The sequence below is a fragment of the Spinacia oleracea genome, chromosome 3 (assembly GCF_020520425.1).
Source record: "Spinacia oleracea cultivar Varoflay chromosome 3, BTI_SOV_V1, whole genome shotgun sequence".
Taxonomy (NCBI): Eukaryota; Viridiplantae; Streptophyta; class Magnoliopsida; order Caryophyllales; family Amaranthaceae; genus Spinacia; species Spinacia oleracea.
This window is the reverse complement of record NC_079489.1, coordinates 99,707,602-99,732,813: the sequence shown is the minus strand read 5'-3', so window position 1 is coordinate 99,732,813 and position 25,212 is coordinate 99,707,602. Positions and strand designations below refer to the sequence as shown.

Below are 25,212 nucleotides of genomic sequence, written 5' to 3'. Positions count from 1 at the left end.
GCAAACCTGAAAATACTTGTTCTGTATTTGATTGCATTTCGGAATTTTAAGCTGAAACAATTGTGGATATCAGAATTCGGAAGCCAATGTGTTCTGCATTGATATAAGCCTAAATTACATCAGTTTGATAATTTATTACTTGTGGGAACATGAGGATCTGTTGATTTAGGCCAAAGTTACGTAGGCGGGATAGTAAATATGTATCTAGAGTTTGGGGCAAGACCATTCTGGATCATTAAAGCTCCAAACTTGGGGAGCAATAGATGATGTCTGAATTCTGATCTATGCTTGTAGGATAAGTAATTGGGCAAAGGGAGCAACTGTTTTAAAGAATAATCTCACACTTCTAATGTCTGCTTCCTTTTCTGATGATGTATATCCGGAAATAGCGGAGATGTTGGAATCATTTACTCTGTTGTTGCAAATTTTTGCAGGTGGAAATTGTTTGCAACTTCTATCCTAATCAGAAATCAAGTTCTTCTTTCAAAAACACAAGTAAATTTCAAAACCATAATTCTTCCGGGATCCTTTCTATTTCCTTTTCCCCCTGTTTTTTCATTTCCACTCACATGCACAATTTGGATTCCGACTCATTCCAATACCTGCATCAACACAAAACAGAAATAAGCGCACTGGTGGAATTTCTAAACAAAATCCATTGTGGCAGCTTAAGTTCTAAACCAAAGTAATTACCTTTTTGATTCTAGTATCCTCCTTCACATAATTGCTTGTTCTAAAAAATCAGCCACGACACCTTAAAGGATTTAGTTTACATTTGCAGAAATTTAGTTTAGTTTTATAGAGAATTAGTCTACTTTAAGATAGATAGGCATTGGAGGAAATCATGGTGTTTTTTTTTGCTTTACTTTTATTTAGTTTATTTAAAAACACTAGCCTACTAGCTCAATTGGTAGAGCATTGTGCAAAAGCACAAAAGATGTGTGTTCGAATCCCACGTAGGGCTCGTTTACTTTTGAGTTTCCTTTATTTACTTTTGATTCTATATTGTTTACTTTTAAGTTTATATTATTTTCTTAGATTTTCCGAATTACTTCAGAATATTTCATTCTCCTCGAAGCTAGTTAAAGGGCTGTTGGGTTCTTTTGGAGTTGGGATAGGTGTTGTTTAGTGAAATGACAAAGGTACTATGTCTGTGTTATTGTCTATTTGATGATATTTACTTTTGAATTGATTCTATTTACTATTACGGGTTCTTTATCTACTTTAGTTTGAAAATAAGGTAAAATATATTGTATTCTTGTTACTTTAACTCTATCTTAAAATAACACTAGCCTGTTAGCTCAATGGGTAGTGCTTTGTGCAAAAGATACGAGTTCAAATTCCACGTAGCTTCATCTTTACTTTTTGTATTTATTTATTTACTTTTTGTATAAATTTATTTACTTTTACTTTAAAGACCTTTACTTTGACCGTTGACCTCATATGATGCTTTCTTATTCGATTACTTCTATTTTTTTGGGGTAGACAGCAACACAGATGAGGTATGGTAAAGGAATGTTATTGGGGCACCTTATTTATGGAAAAGGCTCGTAAGAGTTCATATCAAGCTCTACAAATGAATTTACTTTTGACCCTATTAATTTACTTTTACAAAGTTTTGATCCACTTTTAAAATTAGAGAAAATAATAGTTTACCCTTATTTTTTGAATTGCTAACTGGCATACTAAAACCAATAGCCAGCAAACAGAAGAAGCATGGTGCATTATTGCACTTGCAGAAACCAACTGCAAACCCGCCCCCTGACTTAGTAAACGAGCATCACTGCCCGCCTCAATGAATCAGACCTCCAAAAAGACTGAATGCAGGCTCGAACAACCAGCCATGAACACATGACTGTTTGCAGGCTCATACCAGACCAACACACCAAACTGGTCCAACATCTAACATTTATAAATTGGATTCAAGCTAACCAAAAAGGCAATAAACATCAAAAAGCCCAATGTTCAGTATTCAAGCTAGTAAATATATTAATATAATTCAAATATATGTTTACTTTTGATTTGTTTTAATTTACTTTTAGAATTTTTTTATCTACTGTTATCTTTTCCCCCTTATTTGCAAGTAAAATATAAAAGTCCTTGTATATATTCTAGCCTATGTAGGATTTGAACCTACACTTATGTGCATTGGCACATTGATATACCATTTGAGCTAATAGGCGTTAACAAGCATTCAGAAAACAAATGCAAGACTCTTGTGGGGAAGTCCTAATCTGTTCCGTAGACTCTTGTGAAGAAGGCAGAGGATGGAGAGATCAATGTCTTTATTGCTGATAAGTACTTCAGCAGTGGCATAATAGAGATCAGGAGAGTGATAACTTCTCAAGAAGATCAACAAGTGGAAATTTCCAACAGTTGGAATAACAACACAGCCATGATGAAGAGGGTACTGATGATCAACAGGTTGTCAGGGTTAACTCGAACAATAAGCTGACAGTAAAACACAAGTAAACTGCCCCATCACTGTACTCATATATTTATATATATATATATATATATATATATATATATATATATATATATATATATATATAACTAAATCAAACCAGGTGCATTACTTTTGTATGACTAATAAAGCAGCTTTGGCTACAAGCCTACAACCCTACAGAGGATCCAATATTCAGCTCAGTTCCTTGCAGTTGACATCCATTTGCTGGAAATCTGTATATCTATACCATAAAAATTCTCATTTGTTTACAGATTATATTGATAAAACATCACCAATCTTTCTTATCATCTGGTTCCATCTCAGAAACACAAAAAGGACTAAGTACTCCGTAATACATTTAACGATATGCCCAAAGATATGTGTACCGGAATCCGATTAAACCTACCCTAGTCCTTGGTAAGGAGTAGTCACACATTCATTTCCTGATGCATCCTCAGGAACTCCAGCACCACACTTACATGACCTACAATACATACGAACCAGAACCTGGCCCTATTTTGTTTACTTTTAGATCATTTCTATTTACTTTTTTCAGTTTTTGCTTTACTTTTGAGTTAGATAATCACCAAGTGCAACAAAATTATAGCAGAATAACTCCCACCAACTTACCTTAACTGAACAACACCAACAAATATTCTTTACAACAACTTCTAAATCAGCTAATTCCAGAACCAAATCTGACTATCAACTCACAATCAAATTCAAAAGTAAACAAAACATTGCTTCAAATTATACTTAATATAATGAGAAGTAGTAAACAAACTATCTTCAAAAGTAAACAAAATTAGTTTAAATTACCTTAGAAGATCAGTCGCCGGGAAAACGAAGCTCCGGCACCAGAAAATGCAACATCCAACATCTAGAACTGAAACTCTACCCATACATCGGCACCAGAAAATGCAACATCTAACATCTAGAACTGAAACTCTACCCATACAGCAGGCAATCCCTCTAAACCGAACATAACCAATGATAGAATCAAACCAGCAAACAAGATTATTAATCTGTATCAATTGCACATATCCGAGCTCCAAAATTCACCAAAAACAAGTAAAAAATCATTCCAAAAACACAGAAGTTCGAGCGAAATTAAACCTCCACAAAATTAACTAAAAAATCACAACATTCAGAATTATAGGTTGCGATTAGAATAATTGTTGATCAAAAACAAAATCGAGCAAAATCGGCATAATTCGAGCAAAAGCCACAGAAACTCGAGCAAAAATCGCAGAATTTCAAGCAAAAATCGCAAAAAATCGAGTAAATTCGACATTAAAAAAATCAAAAGAATTAAGTAAAATTACCTCAAAATCTTTGTAGTTTTCGCGAAATTAAGATCTAATTGCCGGTTTTTGAAGTGTAATTTCAAGCAAATTGGTTGAGGAGAGACACGATTGTGTTTGAATTTGAGTGAGGAGAAAGAAATGAACGTCAGTGAGTGAGGGTTGTAGAGAGAGAAAATATCAGCTAAGTCAGGAGATCCAAAAGAACCGCACGTGATTTAATTTGTTAGATAAGATCTCAGCCGCTCGTTTCACCTAAATCTAACAGTTCACAGAGGTTCTCATTATAAGGTAGTTCTCATATTAAGGGAGGTTCTCACCAGAACCTGGTCCTATATATATATATATATGTATATATATATATATATATATATGTATATATATATATATATATATGTATGTATATATATATATATGTATATATATATATATATATATATATGTATATATATATATATATATGTATATATATATATGTATATATATATATATATATATATATATATATGTATATATATATATGTTAGGACCTCCTAATTATTTTTTGGAGTTACCAAATACTTTGGGAATTCAAGTTTATTAATTAGGAGTTACTGAATTGGGAATAATAAAGATTTAAATAAATTTGGAAGTAAGAGAATCAACAGAGTGATTGTTGCAAAAGATCGGTAATTTCGGACACTCTATTTACTTATTTGCGTTACCGTTTTCATGAAATTATATAAGCAAATAAACCCCTTTGGGTCGTGTTAGATAAATTAATAGGGTTTAATGTATCGAACGAATCAAATACCGGCAAGTTCGTCCCGACATTGTTTATTTATTATTTTAAGCATTTCCTTATATAATGCGACCCTTTAATTATAAATAAATCTATATATATTTATGTTAGGACTTCCTAATTATTTTTTGGAGTTACCGAAATACTTTTGGAATTCTACTTTATTAATTAGGAGTTACTGATTAGAGAAAAATAAAGATTTAAATAACTTTGGAAGTAAGAGAATTAAGATATTGATTGATGCAAAAGATCGGTAATTTCGGACACTCTGTTCACTTATTTGCGTTACCGTTTTCATGAAATTGTATAAGCAAACAAACCCCTTTGGTTCGTGTTAGATAAATTAACAGGGTTTAATGTATCGAACGAATCAAATACCGGCAACTTCGTCACTGCATTTCTTATTTTTTATTTTAAGCATTTCCTTATCTAATGCGACCCTTTATTATAAATAAATATATATATTTATGTTAGGACCTCCTAATTATTTTTTGGAGTTACCAAATACTTTTTGAATTTGACTTTATTAATTAGGAGTTACTGAATTGGGAATCATAAAGACTTAATTAACTTTGGAAGTAATAGAATCAAGAGGGCAAGTGTTGCCAAATATCGGTAATTTCGGACACTCTATTCACTTATTTGCGTTACCGTTTTCATGAAATTATATAAGCAAACAAAATATTTTGGGTCGTGTTAGATAAATTAATAGAGTTTAGTGTATCGAACGAATCAAATACCGGCAAGTTCGTCACGACTTTGCTTATTTATTATTTTAAGCATTTTTTTATCTAAATCGACCATTTATTTATAAATAAATCTATGTATACTTATGTTAGGACCTCCTAATTATTTTTTGGAGTTACCAAATACTTTTGGAATTCCACTTTATTAATTAGGAGTTACCGATTAGAGAAAAATAAAGATTTAAATAACTTTGGAAGTAAGAGAATTAAGAGATTGATTGTTGCAAAACATCGGTAATTTTGGACACTCTGTTCACTTATTTGCGTTACCGTTTTCATGAAATTGTATAAGCAAACAAACCCATTTGGGTCGTGTTAGATAAATTAATAGGGTTTAATGTATCGAACGAATCAAATACCGGCAGGTTCGTCACTGCATTGCTTATTTATTATTTTAAGCATTTCCTTATCTAATGCGACCCTGTATTTATAAATAAATTATATATATATATATGTTAGGACCTCCTTATTATTTTTTGGAGTTACCAAATACTTTTTGAATCCCATTTTATTAATTAGGAGTTACTGAATTGGGAATCATAAAGACTTAATTAACTTTGGAAGTAAGAGAATCAAGAGAGCGAGTGTTGCCAAATATCGGTAATTTCGGGCACTCTATTTACTTATTTGCGTTACCGTTTTCATGAAATTATATAAGCAAACAAACCCCTTTGGGCCGTGTTAGATAAATTAACATGGTTTAATGTATCGAACGAATCAAATACCGGCTGGTTCGTCACGGTATTACTTATTTATTAATTTCAGCAATTCCTTATTTAATGCGACCCTTTAATTATAAATAAATCTATATATATTTATGTTAGGACTTCCTAATTATTTTTTGGAGTTAACGAAATACTTTTGGAATTCTACTTTATTAATTAGGAGTTACTGATTAGAGAAAAATAAAGATTTAAATAACTTTGGAAGTAAGAGAATTAAGATATTGATTGATGCAAAAGATCGGTAATTTCGGACACTCTGTTCACTTATTTGCGTTACCGTTTTCATGAAATTGTATAAGCAAACAAATACATTTGGGTCGTGTTAGATAAATTAATAAGGTTTAATGTATCGAACGAATCAAATACCGGCAGGTTCGTCCTTGCATTGCTTATTTATTATTTTAAGCATTTCCTTATCTAATGCGACCCTGTATTTATAAATAAATTATATATATATATATGTTAGGACCTCCTTATAATTTTTTGGAGTTACCAAATACTTTTTGAATTCCAATTTATTAATTAGGAGTTACTGAATTGGGAATCATAAAGACTTAATTAACTTTGGAAGTAAGAGAATCAAGAGAGCGAGTGTTGCCAAATATCGGTAATTTCGGGCACTCTATTTACTTATTTGCGTTACCGTTTTCATGAAATTATATAAGAAAACAAACCCCTTTGGGCCGTGTTAGATAAATTAACATGGTTTAATGTATCGAACGAATAAAAAACCGGCTGGTTCGTCACGGTATTACTTATTTATTAATTTCAGCAATTCCTTATTTAATGCGACCCTTTAAAAATAAAATAAATCTATCTATATATATGTAAGGACCTCCTAATTATTTTTTGGAGTTACCAAATACTTTTGGAATTACAGTTTATTAATTAGGAGTTACTGAATTGGGAATCATAAAGACTTAATTGACTTTGGAAGTCAGAGAATCAAGAGAGCGAGTGTTGCCAAATATCGGTAATTTCGGACACTCTATTTACATATTTGCGTTTCCGTTCACATGAAATTATATAAGCAAACAAACCACTTTGGGTCGTGTTAGATAAATTAACAGGGTTTAGTGTATCGAACGAATCAAATAACGGCAAGTTCTTCACGGCATTGCTTATTTATTATTTTAAGCATTTCTTTATCTAATGCGACCCTTTAATTATAAATAAATCTATATATATTTATGTTAGGACCTCTTAATTATTTTTTGGAGTTACCAAATACTATGGAAATTCTAGTTTATTAATTAGGAGTTACTGAATTGGTAATCATAAAGATTTAATTAACTTTGGAAGTAAGAGAATCAAGAGAGCGAGTGTTGCCAAATATCGGTAATTTCGGACGCTCTATTTACTTATTTGCGTTACCGTTTTCATGAAATCATAAAAGAAAACAAACCACTGTGGGTCGTGTTAGATAAATTAATAGGGTTTAGTGTATCGAACGAATCAAATACCGGCAAGTTCGTCACGGCATTGCTTATTTATTAATTTAAGCATTTCTTTATCTAATTCTACCCTTGATTTATATATTAGGGGTTACTGATTAGAGAAAAAAAAAGATTTATATAACTTTGGAAGTAAGAGGATCAAGAGAGCGAGTGTTGCCAAATATTGGTAATTTCGGACACTCTATTTACTTAGTTGCGTTACCGTTTTCATGAAATTATATAAGCAAACAAACCACTTTAGGTCGTGTTAGATAAATTAACAGGGTTTAGTATATCGAACGAATCTAATACCAGAAAGTTCGTCACGGCATTGCTTATTTATCAATTTAAGCAATTCCTTATCTAATGCGACCCTTTATATATATATATATATATATATATATATATATATATATATATATATATATATATATATATATATATATATATATATATATATATATATATATATATATATATATATATATATATATATATTAGGACCTCCTAATTAATTTTTGGAGTTACTAAATACTTTTGGAATTCCACTTTATTAATTAGGAGTTACTGATTAGAGAAAAATAAAGATTTATATAACTTTGGAAGTAAGAGAATTAAGAGATTGATTGTTGCAAAGGATCGGTAATTTCGGACACTCTGTTCATTTATTTGCGTTACCGTTTTCATGAAATTGTATAAGCAAACAAACCCCTTTGGGTCATGTTAAATAAATTAACAGGGTTCAATGTATCGAACGAATCAAATACCGGCAAGTTCGTCACTACATTGCTTATTTATTATTTTAAGCATTTCCTTATCTAATGCGACCCTTTATTTACAAATAAATATATATATTTATGTTAGGACCTTCTAATTATTTTTTGGAGTTACCAAATACTTTTGAAATTCCACTTTATTAACAAGGAGTTACTGAATTGGGAATCATAAAGACTTAATTAACTTTGGAAGTAAGAAAATCAAAAGAGCTAGTGTTGCCAAATATCGGTAATTTCGGACACTCTATTTACTTATTTGCGTTACCGTTTTCATGAAATTATATAAGCAAACAAACCCCTTTGGGCGGTGTTAGATAAATAAACATGGTTTAATGTATCGAACGAATCAAATACCGGCTGGTTCGTCACGGAATTACTTATTTATTATTTTCAGCAATTCCTTATTTAATGTGACCCTTTAAAAATAAAATAAATCTATCTATATATATGTAAGGACCTCCAAATTATTTTTTGGAGTTACCAAATACTTTTGGAGTTCCAGTTTATTAATTCGGAGTTACTGAATTGGGAATCATAAAGACTTAATTGACTTTGGAAGTAAGAGAATCAAGAGAGCGAGTGTTGCCAAATATTGTAGACACCTACTTTTGTCCCCATTCCCGAAAGGGAAGGTTCGATGATGAAAACGTAAATCTCCACTTGACAACGCATCTCCTATAAAATAACGAATCTCATTACCCCTTTTCATTTCACCCGAAACCTGCTATTTATAGAAACCTGCAATTTATGGAAACCTGCTAAAAATAGTAACTGACGTAATGGGTAGTTGTTAAAAGTGGAAAGTCATAAAAGATAGAAACCTGTCAGAATTAGGTGTTGCACTCCAACATAAATCCTAAATGAGATAGAAATTGCGAGAGAATCCTATTCCTAATATGATTCGAAAGTAAGAGTCACGTATTAATTAAAATCCTAACGAGCCTAGAGTTCGTAACGGGCCCAGACGTATCCCGTCACAAGGTTAATATGCACTAAAGGACTCAATTAAATCTCAAATACTCCGGATTCTAGGAATCCGAATCTGACTAAGAAAAACAGCCCAGACCCTATTTTCAACGCCTGGCTCTGGGCGCCGAAATCTTCGGCGCCCAGGCCTGGGCGCTGAAAATACCTGGTACGTGTTTTTTCCTAATTTCTCGTGGATTAGAGTTCTGCAATTCTATCTTTCCACGAACTCTTTCCTATAAATAGACCCTTATGTTCGACGTGAAAAGGACACACAACACACAATTATATTCTGAGTATTGACTCTAAACCCCTAAGCCTAAGCCTCACGTTGCAAAACCGATCACGCGTTCTGTCGCAATCGATCCATAAATCGAACAGAACGTGTCCCGTCCCATAATTTGAGATTCGTTAAATAAAAGGAGAAATAGCAAAGTCAAAGTGTTAGTTTTCTGAGAACCGTGACGCACCTCTCATGGGTGCGTCGTAATGTGTCCCTTTTCCATGGTTTAATTGCTTTCCTCGCCCTTTTATGAACTGTTAAACTAACTAAAATCTGATTGTTCGATCACGCTTAATAAATATGATATTTTTGGGAAATTGGATTATCATGCTAGGTCCCTTAAAACAATCTAAATCAGATAATCGCGTTTGATCTAGTACTATATGTTGCATATTATTAAAATCAACTCAGATTAGTTTAATAGTTAACGCATGTCTCTTCAATTATTTATGCTGAGCTAGTAAGGATATCCTGCCTCTGGAGTTATCGAAGAGCGAGTACTCCTCTCGGTAGTTACAGTCCCCCGAACCCTCAATCTCTACCCTGCGGGTGTACGTTGAGCGATCCTCACCACCAGGGATCACAAGGGAACCTACGGCCGTCGTGGTTAAACATAATTGCACTCCCTTTATGTCACGATAACCGGGTTTTGTCAGTTTTTCTCATTGTCGTTAAAAACTGAATGGCGACTCCTATATTAATAGTCAATTGGGTGTAAACTCACAGGAAATCCAATTACACTTGATTTGACAAAAAGAAGCGTCACACCCACGAGGGACGAGGTCACGCATTAGCCTCGTGCTTTTTCGACCCCTCACAGTGGCGACTCCGCTGGGGATAGTGAAGGAAATACTCGTGCTTGTAGGTAATCAAAATAGCCGAAGGGTGAAACGATCCTACCCCGAGTTTATTTCCCAATCAAGTTGGGACGACCTGAAAATCAGCATATTAATGTGAACGGACAGAACCGCATAAAGAATCTTGGCTCCCTTTGTGTTTCATCTTGGGAGTTGGGACTAAGGATACCCATCGCCAACCGGGGGGTGCACACGCTTCGAATGTTGTCCACTCGGCACTTTCGCTAGTAGTACACCCGTCCCAAACCCAATCTAATACGACCCTTTATTTATAAATAAATATATATATTTATATTAGGACCTCCTAATTATTTTTTGGAGTTACCAAATACTTTTGGAATTCCACTTTATTAATTAGGAGTTACTGAATTGGGAATCATAAAGACTTAATTAACTTTGGAAGTAAGAGAATCAAGAGAGCGAGTGTTGCCAAATATCGGTAATTTCGGACACTATTTACTTATTTGCGTTACCGTTTTCATGAAATGATATAAGCAAACAAACCCCTTTGGGCCGTGTTAGATAAATTAACATGGTTTAATGTATCGAACGAATCAAATACCGGCTGGTTCGTCACGGTATTACTTATTTATTATTTTAAGCAATTCCTTATTTAATGCGACCCTTTAAAAATAAAATAAATCTATCTATATATATGTAAGGACCTCCAAATTATTTTTCGTAGTTACCAAATACTTTTGGAATTCCAGTTTATTAATTAGGAGTTACTGAATTAGGAATCATAAAGACGTAATTGACTTTTGAAGTAAGAGAATCAAGAGAGCGAGTGTTGGCAAATATCGGTAATTTCGGACACTCTATTTACTTATTTGCGTTACCGTTTTCATGAAATTATATAAGCAAACAAACCCCTTTGGGTCGTGTTAGATAAATTAACAGGGTTTAATGTATCGAAATAATCAAATACCGGCAAGTTCGTCACGACATGGTTTATTTATTATTTTAAGCATTTCCTTATCTAATGCGACTCTTTAATTATAAATAAATATATATATATATATATATATATATATATATATATATATATATATATATATATATATATATATATATACATATATATATATATATATATATATATATATATTTATGTTAGGACCTCTTAATAATTTTTTGGAATTACCAAATACTATGGGAATTCTAGTTTATTAATTAGGAGTTACTGAATTGGTAATCATAAAGATTTAATTAACTTTGGAAGTAAGAGAATCAAGAGAACGAGTGTTGCCAAATATCGGTAATTTCGGACACTCTATTTAGTTATTTGCGTTACCGTTTTCATGAAATTATATAAGCAAACAAACCACTTTGGGTCGTGTTAGATAAATTAACAGGGTTCTGTGTATCGAACGAATCAAATACCGGCAAGTTCGTCACGGCATTGCTTATTTATTATTTTAAGCAATTCCTTTTCTAATGCAACCCTTTATTTATATATATATATATATATATATATATATATATATATATATATATATATATATATATATATATATATATATATATATATATATATATATATATATATATTATATATATATATATATATATATATATTTATGTTAGGACCTCCTAATTATTTTTTGGAGTTACTAAATACTTTTGGAATTCCACTTTATTAATTAGGAGTTACTGATTAGAGAAAAATAAAGATTTATATAACTTTGGAAGTAAGAGAATTAAGAGATTGATTGTTGCAAAAGATCGGTAATTTTGGACACTCTGTTCATTTATTTGCGTTACCGTTTTCATGAAATTGTATAAGAAAACAAACCCCTTTGGGTCGTGTTAGATAAATTAATAGGGTTTAATGTATCGAACGAATCAAATACCGGCAAGTTCGTCACTGCATTGCTTATTTCTTATTTTAAGCATTTCCTTATCTAATGCGACCCTTTATTTATAAATAAATATATATATTTATGTTAGGACCTCCTAATTATTTTTTGGAGTTACCAAATACTTTTGGAATTCTAGTTTATTGATTAGGAGTTACTGAATTCGGAATCATAAAGACTTAATTGACTTTGGAAGTAAGAGAATTAAGAGAGCGAGTGTTGCCAAATATCGGTAATTTCGGACACTCTATTTACTTATTTGCGTTTATGTTCACTTGAAATTAGATAAGCAAACAAACCACTGATTAGAGAATTAAGAGATTGATTGTTGCAAAAGATCGGTAATTTTGGACACTCTGTTCATTTATTTGCGTTACCGTTTTCATGAAATTGTATAAGAAAATAAACCCCTTTGGGTCGTGTTAGATAAATTAATAGGGTTTAATGTATCGAACGAATCAAATACCGGCAAGTTCGTCACTGCATTGCTTATTTCTTATTTTAAGCATTTCCTTATCTAATGCGACCCTTTATTTATAAATAAATATATATATTTATGTTAGGACCTCCTAATTATTTTTTGGAGTTACCAAATACTTTTGGAATTCCAGTTTATTCATTAGGTGTTACTGAATTGGGAATCATAAAGACTTAATTGACTTTGGAAGTAAGAGAATCAAGAGAGCGAGTGTTGCCAAATATCGGTAATTTCGGACACTCTATTTTCTTATTTGCGTTACTGTATTCATGAAATTATATAAGCAAACAAATCCCTTTGGGTCGTTTTAGATAAATTAACAGGGTTTAATGTATCGAAATAATCAAATACCCGCACGTTCGTCACGACATGGTTTATTTATTATTTTAAGCATTTCCTTATCTAATGCGACCCTTTAATTATAAATAAATCTATATATATTTATGTTAAGACCTCCTAATTATATTTTGGAGTTACCAAATACTATGGGAATTCCAGTTTATTAATTAGGAGTTATTGAATTGGTAATCATAAAGATTTAATTAACTTTGGAAGTAAGAGAATCAAGAGAGCGAGTGTTGCCAAATATCGATAATTTCAGACACTCTATTTACTTATTTGCGTTACCGTTTTCATGAAATTATATAAGCAAACAAACCAGTTTGGGTCGTGTTATATAAATTAACAGGGTTTAGTGTATCGAACGAATCAAATACCGGCAAGTTCGTCACGACATTGTTTATTTATTATTTTAAGCATTTCCTTATCTAATGCGACCCATTAATTATAAATATATATATATATATATATATATATATATATATATATATATATATATATATATATATATATATATATATATTTATTTATTTATGTTAGGACCTCCTAATTATTTTTTGGAGTTACCAAATACTTTTGGAATTCCACTTTATTAATCAGGAGTTACTGAATTGGGAATCATAAAGACTTAATTAACTTTGGAAGTAAGAGAATCAAGAGAGCGAGTGTTGCCAAATATCGGTAATTTCGGACACTCTATTTACTTATTTGCGTTTATGTTCACTTGAAATTAGATAAGCAAACAAACCACTGATTAGAGAATTAAGAGATTGATTGTTGCAAAAGATCGGTAATTTTAGACACTCTGTTCATTTATTTGCGTTACCGTTTTCATGAAATTGTATGAGAAAACAAACCCCTTTGGGTCGTGTTAGATAAATTAATAGGGTTTAATGTATCGAACGAATCAAATACCGGCAAGTTCGTCACTGCATTGCTTATTTCTTATTTTAAGCATTTCCTTATCTAATGCGACCCTTTATTTATAAATAAATATATATATTTATGTTAGGACCTCCTAATTATTTTTTGGAGTTACCAAATACTTTGGAATTCCACTTTATTAATTAGGAGTTACTGAATTGGGAATCATAAAGACTTAATTAACTTTGGAAGTAAGAGAACCAAGAGAGCGAGTGTTGAAGGAAATAATGCCCTTGGTCCAAGTATGCATTCAATGGTAAGTCTAATAAATGCGGTTCAGTATTAATTAACATGTTAATAATTCAGTGAGATCAAGTGAGCTGAATGCCTAGCTAGAGGCCGCTTCAGTTCAAGTGGAATTAATGATATTAATCCACAGCTTACTCTTGACTGAACCCGTAGGGTCACACAATTAGTACGTAAACGGATCAAATATTTAATGGCATTAAATACTCCATCTATGGAGATTCGGAATCGACGGATCTTGGTTTCAGTGGGAGCTGAGATCGTCACAGGCAAGAAATGAATACTCTGGAAACGATGATATTGCCGGAAACGGAAATATGGATCGTATCGGAAATATAAATATTATCCAATTCGTAGATGTTGCCGGAAACGGAAACATGGTACGTATCGGAAAATATTATCGGAAATGGAAATATTGCCGGAATCGGAAATATTGCCGGAAACGGAAATATTGTCAGAATCGGAAATATTATCGGAATCGGAAAATAATTCCGGAAACGGAAATATTAAATATTTGTTCGAAACGGAAATTGATTCCGGAATCGGAAATATTGAATATTGTTCGTATCGGAAATGAATTCCGGAATCGGGAAATTAATCGGAAGCGTATCGTACGAATTAGCATCGGACGAGGCCTGCCAGACGAAGGTTCAGCACGAAGCCGGGCCATCGCCCAGCAAGCCAGCGCGCCACAAACGCACCAGCCAAGGCTGCGCCAGGCCCACCGCAAGGCAGGCCCAGCGCGCGCCAAGGCTACGGCAGCGTGTGGGCTTGCGGCAGTGGGCTGCGAGCTCGCGGGCTACGCGCGCGCGCATGGCGCCCCTCGTGGGCTGCTGTGCATGCGTGTGTGTTTGTGTGCTACTCGAATCCTAAAGCTACCGGGATTTGTCATATGATTAAATCTAATCCTAAAAGATTTAGTTTATTTAATTAGAGTCCTAGTAGGATTATAATTAAATAAATTAGTATCCTAATAGGATTCCAAATCCTTTTCCACAACTCTATAAATAGGTGCCTAGGGTCACATATTTACATCGAGCATCAAGTATTCAAAGTGAGTTTTGAGAGCAAAATTCAGTCATACAATTGCCTATAAAGTGCCGAAAATTCTAAGTACCTTAAGGGCGATTCTAGTTGGTCAATCTTAAGGCGGATCCGGACGTGCTGTGGACTATCTACGGAGGGACGACACTTGGAGTCCTAAAGACTTGTTCTTGTTCGGTTCGGGCGCAGCTAGGGAAGGCACGCAACAAAGAGTATGCATCTAAACTATGCTAAATGATTACGTGTAAATAATATGTTTTCCTGGCTTTATGGTTTTTCCGCATGATTTATGAATTGTCATATGTATCATAACCTAACAAGTGTTGCCAAATATCGGTAATTTTGGACACTTTATTTACTTATTTGCGTTACCGTTTTCATGAAATTATATAAGCAAACAAACTACTTTGGGCCGTGTTAGATAAATTAACAGGGTTTAATGTATCAAACGAATCAAATACTGGCTGGTTCGTCACGGTATTACTTATTTATTATTTTAAGCATTTCTTATCTAGTGCGACCCTTTGATCATAAATAAATCTACATATATATGATAGGACCTCCTAATTATTTTTTGGAGTTACCAAATACTTTGGTAATTCCAGTTTTTTAATTAGGAGTTACTGAATTGGGAATAATAAAGATTTAAATAACTTTGGAAATAAAATAATTAAGAGAGTGACTGTAGCAAAATATCGGTAATTTCGGACACTCTATTTACTTATTTGCGTTACCGTTTTCATGAAATTAAATAATCAAACCCCTTAGGGTCGTGTTTGATAAATTAATAGGGTTTAATGTATCAAACGAATCAAATACCGGCAAGTTCGTCACGACATTTCTTAGTTATTATTTTAAGCATTTCTTATCTAGTGCGACCCTTTGATCATAAATAAATCTACATATATATGATAGGACCTCCTAATTATTTTTTGGAGTTACCAAATACTTTGGTATTTCCAATTTATTAATTTGGAGTTACTGAATTGGGAATAGTAAAGATCTAAATAACTTTGGAAATAAAATAGTCAAGATAGTCAGTGTTGCAAAATATCGGTAATTTCAGACACTCTGTTTACTTATTTGCATTAACGTTTACATGAAATTAAATAACCAAACCCCTTTGGGTCGTGTTAGATAATTAACACGGTGTAATCTATCGAACGAATCAAATACCGGCAAGTTCGTCACTGCATTGCTTAGTTATTAACAAATAATATCTGAATTGTTACCGAAATTATATAAGCTTACCCTTTTGGGTCGTGTTAGATAATTAACAGGGTTTAATCTATCGAACGAATCAAATACCGGCAAGTTTGTCACGGCATTGCTTATTTATTAACAAATAAAATCTGAATTGTTACCGAAATTGTTAACAAATAAAATCTGATTTGTTACCGTAATTTTTTAAAAAATTACCAAAATAAAAAATTTCATATTTTATTTGATTACCAAAATAAAAATAGATTTATATATCGTATATCTAAATTATATTAGTTAATAATGGTTACCAAAATTGTTTACAAATAAAAACTGATTTGTTACTGATTTTTTTTAAAAAATTACCGAAATAAAAAAAAAATCAGATTTTATTTGATTACCGAAATAGAAAGTGATTTTAATTTTTTTTAAGGGATAAAATAGATTATGATATTATAGAATAATATTTATTTTTTAGATATTCTTTAATTTATTTAGTATGTTAATTTTCCTAAATTGATGCCTTAGATTTTGTTAATAATTGTTACTGAAATTCTAAAAACAAAATCAGATTTTATTTGATTGTTACCGATTTTTTTTTAAATAACAATGTTATCTTATATTATTTGATTCAATATATTGTTACCTATTTTTTTTTTTTTTAAATCTTATCTTGTATTAAAAACAAATCTTATCTTATATTGTTACCGAAATTTTTTAAAAATAATCTTATCTTATGTTAAAAAATAATAATTTATCTTATATGTTACCGAGATTTTATTTGATTAAAATATCGGTAATTTCAATCTAATCAGATCCTGTTAAATAGAGTGTCCGAAATTTCGGTAACATAAGTAAATAGAGTGTCCGATATTACCTTGTTAACAAAATCAGATTTTATTTGATTGTTACCGATTTTTTTTAAAAAATCTTATCTTATAATATTTGATTCTATATATTGTTACCTAAATTTTTTTAAAAAAATCTTATCTTGTATTAAAAACAAATCTTATCTAATATTGTTACCGAAATTTTTTAAAAAGAATCTTATCTTATGTTAAAAAACAAACTTATCTTATATGTTACCGAGATTTTATTTGATTGTTACCGAAATTTATTTGATTGTTACCGATATTTTTTTTTTAAAAATATGATTTTATTTTATTACCGAAATAAAAATATATATTCTCTAATTTATTTAGTCTCCTATTTAGTCTCCTAATTCTCCTAAATTGATGCCTTAGATTACTTTATTGATACTAAATCATTTACAAGATATCTTTTATCTGATTTATACTAAATCAATTACATTATTGATTTTTTTTTCCTGGTATTCTATAATTGGTACTAGCTGGTACTAGCTGACGGCCTTTACCGTTATTGGTACTAGCAAAGTCTTTTCGTTTATTAGATTAGTTTCAATTAGAAATAATAAGTTCATATAAACCCTAAACTGAATTAATTAATTAAATAATAATGTTTTTTACTTTTATAATTAATTAAATAATAATCTTATTTAATAATTAATTAAATAATAATCTTATTTAATTATAAGTAAATAACCGTTCAGTTTTTTAAAATATTATTGTTATTTATCCGATATTATCTAATTTTGACATATATTAAAAAAAATATCAAATTTAATTCAATAAGTTTTACCGATTTTTTTTTTAAAAATCGATCAGATTTTATTTGTTACGGATATTGTTGATGGTATACCGTATATCTGATTTGCTCCTTCTGATATTTTCCCTTATTTAATGGAGAAAAATATTTATTTATTTAGATATTCTCTAAGATTTATTCTCCTATTTAGTCTCCTAATTTTCCCAAATAGATACTAAATCATTGACAAGATAACGTTTATCTGATATATTTATATATTGAGACTAAATCAATTTGAATAATATTATAAGTTTTGAATTTTTTTACCAAAAACTAATTCTGTACTTAAATTAGACGGAAATGTTTTAAAAAAAATTCTAATTTAATTTAATCCTATATTCTGTAAATTTTACCGATATGAAAAAATTGCAAATTTAATTTGATCGATATTCTGTAATATGGACCGAAATTTTTAAAAAGAAATTAAATTAAATTTAATCCTATATTCTGTAACTTTTAAGGAAATAATAAAAAAATCACATTTAATATAATCCTATATTTGGTAATTGTTACCGAAAAAAATTAAAAAAATGGAAAAAATATATTACGGACGTGTTGGATAACCTATTTACTTTCTTGCGTTACTCTTTACATGACATAAGAAATCTCGTCCAGTTTATTCATTAGGAGTTAATAAATATGGAATAATAAAGATTTAAGTAACTTTGGAAGTAATAGAATCAAGAGATTGATTGTTGCAAAAGATCGGTAATGTCGGACACTCTATTTACTTACTTGATTTACCGTTTTCATGAAATTAAATAAGCAAACCCCTTTGGGTCGCGTAAGATAATTTAACAGGGTTTAATGTATCACTACAAAAAAGAGGTACATATTGAGACGGAATCATTGTGAAGGTCTAACAAAGAGTCGCAAGGAAGTGGGGGCGCGAATATTAATTTGTAAATTGCGACGCTTTAGAGAGCCGCAAAATATTTCGACGTTCTAAAGCGTCGCTATTTACAAAAAAAAGACACGTGTCTTGCACGTGTTTGTGAGGCAGCAAAGCAACTGAATTTTTGGGCAAAAAATCCCGCCTAACTCTCTGCTTTTTCGCAGAATCCCGCCTAACTCTCAACCCACCTCCCACGTTTCTCTCAACCTCCTCCCACCGACATACCTTGCTGCGTTACGAAACTAACCACCCTCGTCAGATTTCCGATGAATTCGCCTCTCTCCTCCTCACCTTCAGCACCGACCATTAACGAATTCCTTGAATTCCGTCTTCAACCTTTACGTTAGCAAAGTCAAATCTCCCAGTATAAGCTATCTCACTCCTCATCCTATAAATTCATGAAAAATCCCAATTATTGAATTCACAATTCGCCCAACAAATTCAAGATAAATTCGTTGCTCTCTCTGGTTTTTAATTGGAGAAATTCAAGCATACTCTGGTTTCTTAATTGCTGCTTCATCCTCGGTGTTGCCGGATATATTCGCCAGGTATTTTTGGTCTGCTTCACGCCTTCACTATTTGATTTTTATCATATAACAATGTTTAGGTTTGATTCACTATTTTAATTTCCGTCATATATTGTTAATTCACGTTTTTTCATGTCAATTTCTAATGTCAATCATATGCCTTTAAGTTTTCCATGTTATATTGCATCCTTAATTCAAGAAAAAAACTAGAATGGGTCTTCTTAGTTTCTGTGATTTTCTATATACCGCTTATAGAGTGTTTGCTATTTCATTGAACGTCTGTGAACGTCTGACTTCTTCTTCCGTGTTGTTACTACTGTAGGTATTTTCTATCTATTTCTAATTTTCTGCGGTATCTTTCTTGAATTACTTTGTACTTTTGTGATTCCATAGTTTTAAATTTGCAACTTTTAGTTGGCCTAGAATCTTTGAAATTTGGATACATGGCAATGCTTTGTATAAAGACACACATACATTTAGTGAGATTTAGGTGATAATCTCTGACCAAGATATCTGGTACTTAGTATGAAAAATCTGTTGTCAATCTTTAAGACACCTAGCTGTACTTGGTTAGTTTAGGTTGTCTTTAGTGAGAAACTTGGTGCATCAAATGTGCATGTTGTGACCTTAGAGAGGCCTTTTCTCTTCTTTGATTTCTTCATTAGTGTTTCTATGATTTATTGAATGACATACTTGTTAAAAGTAGTAATAGTTAAAAGTACTAATAGAAACAGAGGCTAATTAATATGGCACTTCTATATTAGTTCTATATGACAGCTTTCCTGATGATTAGTATCCAGATGCCGAAGTGGTTTCCATCTTGTTGATTAATCTGTATATATATTGAGCTTACTAGCTTTAAAACTCAGAGTTGTTATGATTAATCTATATATATATGTTGAGCTTACGTAACTTATATGACACCAAGACGTACGGTCTTTTGCGTAAGACCGCCTTTATAAAAGTTTGTATTTTCCTTTGTTAAATCAACCACACTCCAAAATACATTGACAACAAGATGCTAAAGTAAAAGCCACTCTCTGGAAATGGTAGTAGCATGGTAAATTTTATTACATATTTACTCTACTCATAGTTTCCAACAGCTCATCATGTTACTTTAGAAGAGTTGTTTTCTTTTTTGTTCTAGTAGGGACGTAGGGGTAAGTTAATATAGCAGTGAAACCAAACAAGCAATCCATACATATGGATATTCCAGTCCATTCTTTCCCTTTTGAAGACGGTGATACAACTTCCAAGCAATTTATAGTACTAGAATGAGATTTTTCAGCTTAATCATTGAGCTACGCCACCATTTAGGAAAACATAACTCGTAGAAAACTAAAAACTAGGGGAAGGAATTGGAGCTAACTGTTCAGTTGCATCCCATAACTCAATCCTCGTTAAAAATGAAAAGAGGTAAGTGTGACAGACTTACCTCGGGGGCCATATAACCAAGTGTTCCTGTCTCTCCAGTCATGTCACTAGGATTTGACGCCTCAACACGGGCTACATCGAAATCTGCTATTTTCAGAGTCCTAGTTTTATCTAGTACCATGTTCTCTGTCTTTACATCTCTATGAACAATCTTCTCAGAATGGAGATAGCTCAACCTGTTGAAAACACAACATATTAGGTTGGATGAGTTTGCAAAATTATTTGTCTCTATAGAACTTATACTAATTATTTGAACCCTTTCACTTAGCATTTTCTACTGTTATCTATAACTTCTTTTGAGGCTACACTGTTTTCTGTGACTGATTATGTGAAATGTGTGACCGATGGACTGACTGTAAGTAGAAAAGAACTGAACAAACTTTGCATAAAACAGAACTGAGCTTTACAAAGCAGAACTTAGTATTAGGTGACTGATAAGCTTATTGTCTGTCTGTCATCGTTATGTTAAGCTACTGTATGCTTTCTATATGTCATAACTGTAGTATTAGGTAGTGGCAGTGTATCGCAGTGTTAAATATCTTATCTTATCAGCACTTTGCTTGTCTTTATTATAAATTTCTTTGCCTTTCCCTGCTTTAGTTGGCACCAAATATAGGTTTGACTACCAGTTGTATGGAGTAAGGAATAAACCTATGCAGTAAGCACCCTAATCTGAATATATGCAGTTCAAAACACAGAGAAGTGAGAGTAGCTTTGAACTATAGCTTAACTGAGTTAAGGGATAGAACATCCGGTTTTGATTTTTGAACTGTCATAGCTGGGATGATAAACTCAGATAATCATTTCTGAGTTTCTATCATCCAGTTTTGAACTGTCATAGCTAACCAAATATTATCTTATCAGCACTAGCTTATTGTTTATCTGAGTTTATCATGCCAAGTTGAGAGTAGCTTTGAATTATAGCTTATCATCCGGTATTATTTATCTGAGTTTGCAAAATTATTTGTCACTCTAGAAAGATCAAGCGCCAACTGGTGGACAACCTTAAAAGCTAGCTTCTTCCTTCGATTATCAATGAGGTATTTCTTTAGGGCACCTCTAGGAAGATATTCCACAACAACACATCAGATATTACTAGGGATGCTAATTAGGCCACTTTCTGTTTGTATTTGTAGTCCTGAGGCCCCCATCTTTGCCCCAATAAACTGCAGCATGCATAAATGGTTTTTATGACTACGAGCTTTGATAATAACATATCAGTTAGTTTCAACATGTATCGAGTTAAAAGTAACAGTAGCAAATTTTTGAGATGGATGGTTTGGCTACAATTTAGGTTCTATTGTTAGAAAGAACGACATTGTATTCTTCTGTTGAATTATTTTGAACTTGCGAGTAAGGGTTTATGGTAAAGAGTCGTTACCTAGCTTTTTTTAGTGCTTCTCTATAGAGTTGTTTAGAGTATTTTTGATTACATACCTGAACTTTTTATCTCTATTTATTTTAGAAAATAGATCATGCATTATATGACAATATATCAGTCCTAGGCTATTTACGACATAGAAAATAGATCAGTCCTGCTCTGATCAATCCTGATCAGATCAGTCCTGATCGGATCATTCCTGATCAAATCAGTCCTGATCAGTCCTTACTGATCCATCCTGATCAGTTCTGATCAGTTCACTTCTGATCAGTTCACTTCTTCTCCTGATTTGTGTTGGTGTTGTTTAGGTTTAATTACTTTATCCCACACATAAATAATGTAATTGGAATTGGAAAACATCCCAATTTATGTTGGTGTTGCTAATATAACTATCGAACCTTAACTATATACATCATGTGTTGCGCATAACCGGGAAAAAATGGGAAACATTTGAAGGAAATAATGCCCTTGGTCCAAGTATGCATTCTATGTTAAGTCTAATAAGTGCGGTTCAGTACAAGTTAATAATTCAGTGAGATCAAGTGAGCTGAATGCCTAGCTAGAGGCCGCTTCAGTTCAAGTGGAATTAATGATATTAATCCACAGCTTACTCTTGACTGAACCCGTAAGGTCACACAAATAGTATGTAAACGGATCAAGTATTTAATGGCATTAAATACTCTATCTATGGATATTCGGAATCGATGGATCTTGGTTTCAGTGGGAGCTGAGATCGTCACAAGCAAGAAATGAATACTCCGGAAACGATGATATTGCCGGAAACGGAAATATGGATCGTATCGGAAATATAAATATTATCCAAGTCGTAGATGTTGCCGGAAACGGAAACATGGTACGTATCGGAAAATATTATCGGAAATGGAAATATTGCCGGAATCGGAAATATTGCCGGAAACGGAAATATTGTCAGAATCGGAAATATTATCGGAATCGGAAAATAATTCCGGAAATATTAAATATTTGTTCGAAACGGAAATTGATTCCGGAATCGGAAATATTAAATATTGTTCGTATCGGAAATGAATTCCGGAACCGGGAATTTAATCGGAAGCGTATCGTACGAATAAGCATCGGACGAGGCCTGCCGGACGAGGGCCCAGCACGAAGCCAGGCCATCGCCCAGCAAGCCAAGCGCGCCACACGAACAGCCAAGGCCACGCCAGGCCCAGCGCAAGGCCAGGCCCAGCAGGCCATGGCAGCGCGCGCAGCGCGCGCAGCGATGGGCTGCGAGCTGTGCTGCTGCTCGCGTGGGCTTGCGGCTCGCGTGGGCCGAGCGGCCGTGTGGGCTGTGCGCGGGCATGGCTTGCACGCTCGTGGGTCATGCTCGTGTAGAGTTTGTGTTCACATACGAAACCTAAATTGTATAGGATTTTTTTGATGATTAAATTCCTAATCCTAAAAGGATAAAATTAATTAGTTAGAGTCCTACTAGGATTCTAGTTTAACTAATTAGTATCCTAATAGGATTCCAGTTCCTTTTCCATACCTCTATAAATAAGGGCCTAGGGTCATTATTTGAAGAAACGATTGAAGTATTCAAAGGGTAAGTTTTTGAAATAAAAATCAGCCATACACTTGCAAACACATAGCCGAAATTCCTAGTAACCTTAAGGGCGATTCTAGTTGGTCTAACTTGAGGCGGATCCGGACGTACTGTGGACTGTCTACGGAGGGACGACATTTGGAGTCCTAAAGACTTGTTCTTGTTCGGTTCGGGCGCAGCTAGGGAAGGCACGCTACAACATGTATGCATCTATTCTATGCTAAATGATTATGTGTAAATAATATTCTTTCCTGGCTTTATGGTTTTTCCGCATGATTTATGAATTGTCATATGTATCATAACCTAACAACATTAACAGAAAAAGTTTTAGAGCTTATGCAATTGCACCGGATAGGAGTGTTTCAGTAAATCAGTTCAAGCTCAATCATGAGATTATCGTTCTATTTGAATAACTCTATTCTTAACAAATTAATAGAATCTAATCCAAAATTGTGATTACTATTCTTATTTCATTATTCAAACAAACACTAGCTAAGAGCTTAATAAGTGGAGTAATACATACTGATTGCTACGGAGTACAAGTTATAAATAATTGATCGTGGAATTGATGAGTCATAATAGAAGAGTAATCTATAATGACTAATATTTAGATTAGACATAACAAGGTAGGATTAATATTATTATAAAACTTTTGGGTGTCTCTTTAATTATGTGTTGTGTTCTGTCAACTTCCTTGAATATGAGATAATATGGCTGCTTAATACGGAGTATGGTGATCACTTTTGAGTAATAAATGGAATAGCTAGCTTTCTATGGACTGTGACACTTGCACTCTCAGACGACATAGAAAATAGATCAGTCCTGATCAGATCAGTCCAGATCAGTCCTGATCAGATCAGTTCTGAACAGTCCTTACTGATCAATCCTGATCAGTCCTGATCAGTTCACTTCTGATCAGTTCACTTCTGATCAGTTCACTCTTGATCAATTCACTTCTGATCAGTTCACTTCTTCTCCTGTCCCTCTACGTTCACCACTATCTCCTTTCTCTCTCCTCTGGTATTTTTGTCGCCCCACAATAACGACTTTCGTAAACTCAATTGCTTGATCCCCTTATCGCGGAGTAGATTGCATATAATATTTGCTTTTACTTTCCATGTAGAAAAAACTCCCTTCTTGGACCTGCGCTTAGCACATTGCTTCCCTACATTTGTTCATTTTCATGGAGCATTCATGGTCATGAATTGATATGTTTATAGTGTTTTCTGTTTAAGTTGATAACTTCATCTACTATATTTTTTAGATTTTAAATTCCTGATAATGTTGTTGTCCTTATATTTTGACCATAATTTATCAACATTATCAGGTTTCG

At 32.7% G+C, this 25,212-nt stretch overlaps 1 protein-coding gene and 1 long non-coding RNA gene across 2 annotated transcripts in view; both read right to left on the bottom strand.

The window, feature by feature from the left end:
* LOC110788485 (uncharacterized) overlaps nt 1-19,280 on the bottom strand; it is a 45,055-nt gene extending 25,775 nt beyond the window's left edge. The window contains exons 1-3 of the mRNA XM_056839442.1: nt 19,199-19,280; nt 3,775-3,937; nt 3,269-3,421 (exon numbers count right to left, since the gene is read on the bottom strand). Coding sequence (XP_056695420.1) covers nt 3,269-3,421; nt 3,775-3,937; nt 19,199-19,280 — 398 coding nt within the window. The remainder of the gene's footprint in view (nt 1-3,268; nt 3,422-3,774; nt 3,938-19,198) is intronic.
* On the bottom strand, nt 396-3,262 carry LOC130470448 (uncharacterized). Its single transcript, XR_008930782.1, has 2 exons — nt 694-3,262; nt 396-602 (listed from the first exon to the last, which is right to left on the bottom strand). It is a non-coding gene; the product is annotated as an uncharacterized lncRNA (long non-coding RNA).
* Nucleotides 19,281-25,212: the final 5,932 nt, after the last annotated feature.